Genomic DNA, 11,996 nt, shown 5'->3' on the forward strand with positions numbered 1-11,996 from the left:
CCTTTGATTAATCACCTTCTTATCTGTGTTTTCTTGAGATAAGAAGATGAATCTCTTGCCTCATCAAGAGAACATGCATGGCTATAGATAATGTAATTAAGAAAAATCATTCCAACCAATCTCAAACCCAAACTCCGTCTGCATCAGTACTTGTCCATCTGTGAGAGTACAAGAGCATATGATAAAGTTATAAGGCTTATCCCGGATTGTTACCACAGCTTTATTAGCTGGAAGTTTAGTAGGAAATCACTTCAGTGTGAACTGCTGACACACAAAAACGTCTGCTGTCAGAATACATTAAAACACGAGTTAGAAACCTGGAGTTGTCAAAATTAGAATCCACTGAGCACATCGTTATGTTCTTATTCACATTGATAGAAAACTTCCTTGCTGACCAACTTAAATAAAATGTAGTGTTTATTTTTGCATAGGATTATTATGTAGATCTTAATCTATAGTCTTTGTATAAAAGTTTTCTTTATATGTAAAAAAAAATAAATGAAAGTAAAGTCAGCTCAGTTCTACTTTTTTCTCTGGTCTTTGTACTGAGTGTTTAATATATCTAACTTTTTTATATTACTTAAAGTGATATCCTGCTTTTTTTTGCAACTTATTACTTTTGACTTGCATGAGAACATGAGATCATCTGTTCCTTGTGAAATTAGGAACTGGCCTTACTCATGGTGTCACGGATTTGCTGATGCAGGAAAATAAATCATCTGACCTGAGCAACTGAACTGTAAACACAATATTTATGAGGACAGTTTCCTTAAGCTTTTATCCACAATGGTTTTTTTTTCTTTACCTTTAAAATAAGACAGAATATCCTGGAATTAAATTAAATTAAAATAATTACCGGCAACTGCAGAATTTTAGCAGAAAATGTGATCCAGGACAATCCCATCATATTCTCCCAGTTAGCAATTATACTGTAAAAGAGTAGGTTGAACAAGAGACTGTGTGTACCTGAAATGATTAGGATTACACATATCAAGCGTCTTGTTTTTTTTGAAGAAATAAAGGTAACATCTAAAAAACGGTACATTCATGTACACTAAGTATCTTTAATTTTGTGACAAAAACTCCCAGTAAATGTTGCATGTAAAAATAGGTTAGGTTAAGATTAAGGAAGTTTTTGTAAAGTAAACTGTCTCTAGGGGTGTAAGAAAAAAACAAACAAACCAAAAAAAACAAAAACCTTCTGTGAGCAAAAGTGTAACAGGAACAAAAAAACCCCACCCAAACAAACAAAAACACCCAGAAGCTGTTGGTGCTTATATGGTTAAAGAAAACATTTCATGTAATGAGATCCATATGTTAGACAAAAATTTAAAAAAAAAATGCTAATTTTGCAGAAGATCTAATGATCTGTCATTATTTTTACTTTCTCAGTTTTAATCTAATGACAGCAACAGTTTTGGTTGTATAGAACTGAAGAAAGCCCTTCTAATTGTTGACTCTTGCCTGCCACCTTCAGGTCTCTTGCTGGTATGCCTCGCCTCTCAGTGACAATAGATTTGTGCTCTCTGCGTTCAGTTTTTGCAGCCGTGTACCTTGGTAGCCCACTGTTCGCTCTGCTGTTCCAGTATTACCTGGTATGTCATCTAATAGAGTTATTACTGTTTCATATCAAACCCAGCAGCATCTTCAATATCCTTCATCAGGCGCCTGTGGCTCAGGTAGTAGAGCAGGTTGTCTACCAATCAGACTGATGGTTTGATCTCTAGTCCATATATCCTCAGGTAAGATACTGAACCCCAAGTTACCCCCACTGCATCCATCAAAGAGTGAGTTTGTGTGTGAATGTAAGAAAAAGTGCTTAGATGTAAAGGAAAAGGATTGTGTGAATGAGACTTGCAAATAGAAAGTGGTTTGAGTGCTCAAACTGAGTACAAAGGTTGTCACTCGGTTTACTTTCTAGCTGATATAATTATGTTATCTACATATTGCTAACTCAAGGCATCAACACCCTGCTGTATTTCAGATTGTAGTTAAATATTTTTATTTTGCAAACACAACATGGAGCCTCAAGATATAAATTCATCTTTTAAATTAATGCTTTATTAGGAGATTGGATGTATGCAACTGTATTCAAGATTCAAAGTGTTTATTGTCATGTGTCACAAGCAAAAAGGCATTTCTCTGTGCAATGAAATTCTTTCTTTGCTGTCCATCCACAGATGCCGATTAACATATACAATAGAAATAGAACATATAAATACAAATAGTACAAATAAATAAATGAAGACAGAAAAGCAGACAAAATATGGAGATGTGAAACAGAGATGTGTGCAAAAGAGCTTTAGCTTAATATGCTGGCTTAATTTGCAGGATGACTTGATGTGCAAAAGATTTTTATTATTACTGTTCAAAAAAAGGTCAGCTGTTCAAGAGTCTGATGGCAGTGGGGAAGAAGGAGTTAGTGAGTCTGGATGTTGTGGATTTCACACTTCTGAACCTCCGCCCCGAGGGCAGAAGTGTGAACAGTCCGTGTTGGGGGTGTGTGGGGTCTTTGAGGATGGAGGCAGCTCACCTCTGGACTCTGCGATGGTAGATGCTCTGCAGAGAGGGCAGTGGAGTCTTGATGATCTTCTCCGCAGTTGTTATCACTCTCTGCAGGTGTTTGCGGTTCATAGCAGTAGTGCTGCCGTACCATGCAGTGATGCAGCTGGTCAGGGTGCTCTCCACAATGCAGCTGTAGAACCTGCTGAGGATCTTGGCCGACATACCAAATTTCCTCAGCCTCCCTAGGAAATACAGCCGCTGCTGAGCCTTCTTGATCAGCTGTGTGGTGTTCAGTGACCAGGTGAGGTCCTCAGAGATGTAGACACCCAGGTACCTAAAGCTGATCACCCTCTCCACTTCAAGGCCCTGGATTAACAGCGGCTGATGAGGCCTCCTCTTCTTCCTCGTGTCCACTATCATATAATGTAATTCCTGCACTTGTTACAAAGTGTGTATGATGCAAAATCTGAGCCCTCATGCAGGAATAACATTGAGTGACTATCAGAAATGCCAATTTTTAACTGGGTGCACAGTTCTCAGTATTTATACACTCAAAACTAACTATTTATGCCCAAAATAATGATTTCATGCAATTTAAGTACATGTAAATTTAGTAATTTTTTTCCATTGTTACAATGGAAAACGTTAAATTAAATGGAATCTGGGTGCTCTACCGGTCTTATTTGGATAGGTGGCGCTCTTATTTGAATTTGTGTTAACCTAGGTTAATTGCATAGTCTTTTAATAAATAATTTATTGTCATTCCTCTCCCATCGGTCTCAGTTACGTGACCAGGATCTCCCCTGTTCTGTGGAAAAAGAGAAGCAATTAAAGATTTAGCTACTCATTGCTCAGGCGTTGGAAACAAAGTGAAGAGTTTTATATAATCTGATTTTATTCGGTGTATTGTACAAGCAATCCCGCAAAAACTTTTAAACACTTGAAAAACTTTTAAAAAAAAATGCTGTGTGACAGGAAAACACTTCGAGTAACGCAAAACATATTTTCGAAGGGCAGGTAACTTTAAAGAAACAAAAGCAGAAGTTTGACAGGGGTAATCCATGCATAATGACTGTTGATGCATCGTTGTAAACCATACCACACCTTTGACTCAGTATTTTTCCTTTCTATGTCATCAATGCAAAGAACACTCTTCAGTAAGTACAACTGTGATGTAGTCGCCCTTGCGTATTTCGACTGTATGTTGTCTGATGGTGAGATATATATATATTTACAATGGAACATATTGGATATATCACTTCTATCTGACATATTTAGTTGTTATGTCTTCCAAAATATTCTTGTTTCATTTTTAATAACAATGATGTAACACCCATTCTACCTGCATTAGCTTTAACTTTGATATTTTAGGTATTGTGTCACCACAAACCTCAGTTCATGTGATTGAGATCTGGCAGCCAGGAGTGGACCAGCAATGGGCCGTCATTCTGTCATTCTGTATGTAGGACAGAAGTAAGTGTTGGCTGTCACAGAACTGGGCCAATAATAATTTAGCCATTTGGGACCTGAGTCTCCACGCCTCAGTTAACCCCAGGCCCCCCTGTGGGTACACTGGGGCGTTTCTTCATCTACCCAACATGACAGCCATCTGTGGTCTTTTCTGACGTCTCTCGATTGTTTTGACTAGAAATCGAAAGACAGGCTCGGCTACCTGCGGGGGGAGAAAGGGGAAGTTCTTGCGTCACACGCCCTTTGTCGTCGCCACATCATTTGATGCCTTCAGAAGCGCTTGAAGCTCGGATTTTCCCCCACTGAGTAAAAGCTAAACGCTTAGATTAGGAGTCAGCCTCTTAGAAATGTGCCTTTTGGGGGGGTTTATCTATCCAAAGGATCTCCAGTGACGACAGCGTACCAACTCGATACGCGTTTGTAGTATAAACACTCTTTTTGTAAAGATATTACGTCGAGATTACCGACTGCACTTGAAAGCACCAAGTGGCAGGTTTCAGTCAGGGGAAAGCGGTTCCTCGTTTTGCTCTTTGTCTCTATTACATCCCTGCGTGTAGGATATATGCTGTCAATTTAGGACGTTAGACGGTCAAATTAACACCGTAGACAAACGTAGCTTAGTATCACACCGGTGTGATACACCTCTTAAAAATGCTCCAGTCTTTAGCCAGCAATTCCTGTGTGCGTTTGATACAGACTCACAAATCGACGTGGTATTTCGTCTCCCTGGTGGTGGGCTACCTCCTCTATCTCATATTCGGCGCAGTTGTTTTCTCATCGGTCGAGCTGCCCTACGAAGACCTCCTGCGGCAGGATCTGAGGACCATTAAGAAGCAGTTCCTCCAGGAAAATGACTGCCTCTCCGAGGAGCGGCTGGAGCAGTTTCTTAGGAAGGCGCTGGAGGCGAGCAATTACGGGGTATCCATCCTGAATAACGCATCGGCCAACTGGAACTGGGACTTCACCTCAGCGCTGTTTTTCGCCAGCACGGTGCTGTCCACCACAGGTAGGTCCTGGGCAGGCCGGGTGATGCTGCAGCCGAGCATGGCGCAGAATAGCGCAGAAAAGGCGCCTGACAAGGCCACACAAACGGGTCTTAGTACAAACGGGACTTTATATTTTGAAATATATAATCTTTGTGTTTTGCGTTTATGTTGACACCGGAAACCCCGTTTACACACATTAACCCACTCTAAAAGAGCAACCCTTGCTGCAACACACACACACACACACACACACACACACACACACACACACACACACACACACACACACACACACACACACACACACACACACACCATATAAATCCAATCCATTATTATTATTAATATATATATATATATTTACAGCTAGCGATAGAAATTTAAATATCTTCTTCTAACAGCTATAGCTGGAGAAGCAGGCCTTAACCCTCCCAGACAGCCACACATATTCTGCTTTAGGCAAGTGCATCACACACGTGGTTTTCTGTCACTTTTTCCAAGGTGTAAGAAATAGCTTTGTTAAGTTAGAAGTTATGTATTTCTTTTCCCGGATAACTTCACAAAGGGCACGCCTGCCTTGCTGATCAGTCAGCGCACAGGAAGAACTTTAGCCTGACAGATTGGCAGCAGTGAGGTTACAACATACACGGTAGTAAAGGGACCCTGTGCCCCAGTTGCTTCCTAAATGGGGAAAAATGATCGCATTATCTTGTTTTAAGTCTCAACAGAACTGATGACTGTAAACAGGACCTGACTGAGGTCTGCGTTTTTGCCTGCGTGTCATTTTACCATTCAGTCTCAGACACTCCCTGTTATTGTTGGATATTTTCTGTTGCCTTTGTTACCTTACAAAAACACATTACTCAATAGATGTGCAGTGACAATTATGGTATTACCTAGGGCAGGTCTTATTCTGAAGTGATGTAGTTACACTGTAGCTGCTAACTAACAAGTGGAGGTGAACTATTTGGGATTTTTGTCACAAGGAAACAGTTTTATCACTTGCATGTTGTGAGGCGGTAGTCCTGTGTTTTCAGCCTCTTTTTTAGGTCTGGTATGTTTTCACACCAATGCAAGTTTAGAAAAGTGAGCACAAAGTTGTTCAGCATGACTTAAACTAGACCACAGATACTGATAAAGCTTAAGCAGACAGAAACATGGCTGCAGACAAGGTGTAGGAATGACTGTATGCATACGAATATAAAGTGCAATTAAAATATAAATGCTGGAACTGGAATTTGCAAATCTCAATTCACAATAAAACACAGAAAAAATAAAATGTTTAAAAATGCATCATTTTAGGAAAAATGTTTGCTCATTTTGAATTTGGTTGCAGCAACATGTCTGCAAAAAGTCGCAAAGGTTCCATGTTTTCCACTGTTTAGCCTCCCCTCTTCTTTTAATATAAGTCTAAACATCTGGAGGAGACCAGCTGCAGAGACATACTTTTTTGGCATTTGTGGTGCTTTCCCAGATGTGCACAATGTCAGTTCCATAGTCACGGGTTCGCACCCCCATACCATCAGAGATGCAGGTTTTTGAACTGATCGCAAGCCAGATGGTCCCTCTCCTCTGTAATCCAGAGGATCCAGTATCCATGTTTTTTCTTTTGTTTTTGTTTTTAAACATAACATTTTTTTGTTACGTTTGTTACAAACTTACAAAATGAGATTTGGCTCAGACAGGACCTACTTTAACCTGAAAACTGTGCTCGCAGACAATGATTTCTGGAAGTGTTCCTGAGCAGATTCAGTGATTGTGACAACAAAATCATTCCTGTTTTTATTGCAGTTTCACCTGAGTGCTTGAAGATTATAGAAGTCTGCTACTGATTTGTAGCCTTGTCTCTTGCACACAGAGACTTCTTCAGACTCTTTTGATGACACTATGTACTGTGTAGATAATGAGATGTTTACAGTCGTCACAGTCTTACGTTTAGGAACATTATTCTAAGATTGTTCCACAGATTACAGATGCAGTTTCTTGCATCTTTACTTCTGAGAAACTGTGCCGCTATAAGATGCTCTTTTTATACCCAAGCATGTTACCTACCTGTTGCCAAATAATGTAATTAGTTGGAATAAAATACTACTCACTTTTCAGACTTTTGAGATCTGTTGCTGCTGTAAAAGTCAAAATTAGCTCATATATATACTTTTTTAAATGAAATTTAAAAAAAAAAAGTTCAGTTATCTTAAATTTAGATTGAAGTCCAAGACAAACTGCATTAAAAAAAATAAAGGAAACTTGTTGCGTGCCACAAAATACTAAAAAAAGAAGTCGTAACTTTTATATCCTCCAAATGTTTGTTTTACTCAGTAACTGTGATGCAGGATGTTGCTGTTAGTTAAATTGAGCTCTCTTCCCATGAAATGCAAACAAGCTACAATCTTACAGTGCATTTACAGATCGCCTTTCATGGTAAATATTTGCGTGGTTCTTTCCTGCAGTCACACCTGACGTGGCAGGAGAAAGAACAACAGACTATGATTTATAGCAGTGATTACAGAAGCGTTGCAATCCTACATTATTCTGCAGCTTTTGATGGTCTTAATGTTTTTCCTCTGCAGGATATGGGCACACAGCACCACTCTCAGACGGCGGGAAGGCCTTCTGCATTATTTACTCCATGATCGGCATCCCCTTCACCCTTCTATTCCTCACTGCTGTGGTGCAACGGATCATGGTATTTAGCACACGGAGGCCGATCACGTACATCCACACACACTGGGGCCTGTCCAAGCCACTGGTGGCCATTGTTCATGCCACTGTGCTCGCCATGTTGGCCGTCTCTTGCTTCTTCCTTATCCCTGCTGCCATCTTCTCGGCGCTGGAAGAAAACTGGAACTTCCTGGAGTCCTTCTACTTCTGCTTCATTTCGCTCAGCACCATTGGCCTCGGAGACTACGTGCCCGGAGAGGCTGCCAATCAGAAGTTCAGGGAGCTCTACAAAGTGGGCATCACTGGTGAGTGTCGCTTTTGAGAGTGTTAGTAGCTAACTGTCCACTTTGATTCTTATCAGAGGTTTTTTTAGTGATATTATATAACTAAATTATTCTGTAGATCTATTATTTTGGTCTAATCACTATTAAGAAAATACATTTTTGGATTACGGTATCGTTCTTAGTGCCTCTGATTCTCAAAATTACAACATCCTTCATAAACTAGGACCTGCTTTGTTTGCACTTAAAAACAGCACTCGCTTCCTAATTAAGCTATAAAGTGAGGAAAGAGCCTCAACAAGTCACACATAGTGTCAGAATGTGTAACATATGCTAAAGAGATTGTCTTTATTTGTTCAACTCTCATTTGGAAATAACAGCTGTAGAATACGGCCAGAGTTTGAGCTCATTATCAGGGATGGATTAAATTGAGGGTGGTGTAAGGGATAAAACAGCAGATAATGCAGGGCAGCAACAGGACTAACACGTCAGAGGGTGAGACAGGAACTTATGCTGTTTAAATAGACCAGCAGATCAGGAGGGCGTGTTTGGTACGATGAAAGCAGAGCAGTGTTATGTGTGGGTGAGCCAGTTGCCTGCCCAAATTAGCTCACAGGCTTCACTTCATTTAAATTGCAAATGTGTCAGAACGAATGCTGTTATTTTTCCGATGTGAGAAAAATCACTTTTAGCGGGTTTTAATATGGCCAACTTTGATCTGCCTCTTTGTGACACAGTTAGCTGGGTCTATCTTTGACCTGTTTGTGAAAATTACACCATGCGCCGTGTTGTGAGTGGATGCATCAGAATTACAGGCAGGTAGGTTTTATGTCATCATCAAAGAAGGGCCATATACACGTGGTGTCTAGGATATAGCTTTTTCTACAGTAAAGTAGAAGTAATCACTGCCTTCTACTTGAGTCTGCACATTCAATTTCTTAAAACCTTCAGTTAAAATTGCCAGTTATATGCATGTTTTTTATGTGTTTAAAGCCATATTAGTTATTCTAATAAACAAGGTTAGAGCAGTTTTAAATCTGGACGATAACCTACTGGAGACAGCAGGAAGGTCTTGCCTGCATTTTCTGGTTGTCTTGTGCAGCATATTCTTAGCAGCACCGTCAAAGTTAAGAGTGCAAAAAAGTGAAATTCAGTTTAAACCCATAGAGTCTCATCAGGGAGTGCATGCACACGAATGTCAAATGTTATTCCACTCGACTGTCTCCAGCATTTGTGATGTGGGTGTGTGGTCAGAGAGCCAGAGAGAGAGAGAAATAGACGTCAATTTGTAGGCACAATGTGCCAGTCTGTAGGAGGAGACGAGGCAGGAACAGAACGTGTCTGTTTGCATGAATGGCTCCAGACACATTCGTACAACTTCCTCTGTGAAGAATTACATGCATCGGAAGTGATATGACCATAACTGTGTTACCATTGTGATGTAAGTGGAACAACTAAAAAACAGCAGGCGTTTTGTTTAGTATATACTGAACAAACTACCTCATTTGCTAAAATCTCTTCAGTCTTGCCTTTGGGGTTAAGCAGCCACTCCTTCTGTGAGTTGCACTCGGGATTTGCACTATTCAGTGCATTCTGTATGTGTGCATTTAAACTGATAAAAACAGTAAAGAATAGCATTTCCTACAAATGCCAGGCTCTGTTTTGATATGGAAAAAACCACCAACTATCAGTGTTACACTATCCTTTCCATTTTCTCTTTGTTTCATTCTAAAGCATGCTCCATGTTTTTGTTAACATGGATGGTTTGCACTGCCCTCTTGTGTTGATCCATAAAACAACAGTGTTTATGAGTAAATCCACTGGCTTTGTATCAAGTAGCAAAACATCATCTGCAGCTACCATGCTGAAAAAATATGCTGCATTATAAATGATAAATATGCTGCAGGTATGAGATTAAGTCAGGCTTTAAACCTCTATTTAAATCCAGGGGAAGTGATTTCACATCAGGATTAAAGAAAATGCTTTTAATATGGTGTTAATTACACTAAGCACTGCAGATCATTACTCATATGCCTCCTAATCCTTATTTTTTTTGTCTCATCAGTCTACCTGATCTTGGGCCTCATAGTCATGCTAGTGGTGCTGGAGACCTTCTGTGAGCTGCAACAACTGAAGCAGCTCAGGAAAATGTTCTACCTGAAGAAGGAGAAGCCGGTCGACCGCCTCGCCATTTTGGAACACGATCAACTCTCCTTCACTACGGTGTCCAACAGCGGCACAACCCAGAGCCAGGACAAATCCCAGATGTTTGTTAGCGTCCCGACTCTGGCCTCTCCCAACGACGATCCTATGATCCAGTAAAATTCACTTATTAAGGGATTAAAAATGTAGAAGTGAGGCAGAGAGAATGAGTAGATCTTAGCTGTAGGCTTTGTTTAACACTCAGCCCTGCAAATTTTAGTCGTAAAAGAAAAAAAGAGAGATCAAGCAGATCTCAGATCAAGCAAACGTTTTCCTTTAGTGAACCACAATACTGACAATAGTGTTACGCAGCAGAGATTAAAATTATGTATATTAATAAGGCAGAAAATGAATATTGTAACAGTGGCTATAAATACAGAGGCAGTGATAAAAGAGAAAAAAACCTTCTGCTGTATTTCTGTCCTACAGACGCTCGGCACCATTGAAAGCTGCATTATTTATTGCATATTTAGGAATACTTTCAAAGTTAGGCTTTTTTGAATTTAGCTAAAATGCAGGACAAATCTCTGTTGTCTGTCTTAAAATAGTACATAAACATGTGTGCATCTTGTAAATAGAGATGCTTGACAGATATGTGGAATGTACATAATCAGGTTAATGTTTGAAAATGTAAATGTGACACCTCCAATTATTCCACGCCGTGAAGATGCTTCAAAGTGATGTTGATACATCTAAAAGGAAACTAATTATTTTAAGCTGTTTACTTGAAACGTGTCATCAGATTTTTATTTAAAAGTTGTTTTTTTTAAAAGTCAAATTAGATTATTGCTCGGCACAGTTTGTGGCGCTCCTCGCTGTTGAATTGGCTCCTGCTGAGTTTCAGGTTCCTGTTTTCGTTGCATATTATGTTTTTCACGATGGATTTATGAGGTTGACATCAGAATACATCCTGAGAACATGATCGTTTTGAGAAAGCTTTTTAAAAAAACAGGCTTTTTTTCCCCCACAGCGGACTTCCAATTAGAAACACTTTACAAGCATGTTGTTTCTCTTTTTAAGTCTGCTTGGGTCATCTTCATAGAGGTGTTAAATATTCCGGTCGCACTCCACATTGTCATATTACATCGGGAAAAACATTTGTGGATTTTCTCATGCTGCAGCTCTGTTTGGGAGTTGTTACTGTGTCAAGCACTATAATTTATTGATTCATCTGAATGGCTTAACATGTGCTAAAGTGTCTGAAAAGGGATGTGACGTTAGCCCGGTTCGAACAGAGAACTGCAGAGGGCTGACCCGTGGCATTTTACCTTCAACAAAGAGAGCTCAGTTTGCACAAGGACCCGAGTACAAGAATTCCTGAAAACCTTAGATTTTTTTAAATTTTTTTATTGGAAAGACTTTTTTTTTGTTCATGGATACTTCGTAAAACTTGAGAGTTGCTCTAAGCTAGAAAAGAACAGTGTTGAACAGCACATTTTTTAGCGTATGTACAAAGTTTGAATAAAGAAGTGTACGTTTTTGAATATTAAGTGGGGAAGGTTTACAAAATATTCTCGGTAATTAATTCAAGCAATTCATTTCTATACACGGTGCAATAGGAAAAGAGGAAATTATGAACTCCAGAGTAGGAGCGCAGCTAAATCCCAGTTTTTATCCATTGTCTCAGATTTAAATCGAATTAAGTGACTTTAAATGAACGAGTTTTAGGACTGAGGGAAAGTGTTATGTCAGATACAGTAGTTTCATGGTCATCATCCGTCCTCTAATCTGTTTGGTGCAAACAGACGACCGCTCAAACAGTGACGCATGCTGCTGTAATGAAAAACCTCGTTTTCAATCACAGCACCTCCCGTTTCTCTGAACGGTGACACCGGTACAATCTGTTTTATGGAGATAAAGTTCTGACCTCGTCTTTCGCATCAGGTTACAG

General features: G+C 39.7%; 1 protein-coding gene across 1 annotated transcript; it reads left to right on the plus strand.

Moving 5' to 3' along the window:
* Nucleotides 1-4,469: 4,469 nt before the first annotated feature.
* Nucleotides 4,470-11,661, plus strand: kcnk1b (potassium channel, subfamily K, member 1b). Its single transcript, XM_026190637.2, has 3 exons — nucleotides 4,470-4,981; nucleotides 7,532-7,927; nucleotides 9,969-11,661. Exons 1-3 carry the CDS (start codon nucleotides 4,627-4,629, stop codon nucleotides 10,223-10,225), a joined length of 1,008 nt encoding a protein of 335 aa, XP_026046422.1. The 5' UTR covers nucleotides 4,470-4,626; the 3' UTR covers nucleotides 10,226-11,661.
* Nucleotides 11,662-11,996: the final 335 nt, after the last annotated feature.

Source organism: Astatotilapia calliptera, chromosome 13, assembly GCF_964374335.1.
Source record: "Astatotilapia calliptera chromosome 13, fAstCal68.1, whole genome shotgun sequence".
In the NCBI taxonomy this organism is placed as follows: domain Eukaryota; kingdom Metazoa; phylum Chordata; class Actinopteri; order Cichliformes; family Cichlidae; genus Astatotilapia; species Astatotilapia calliptera.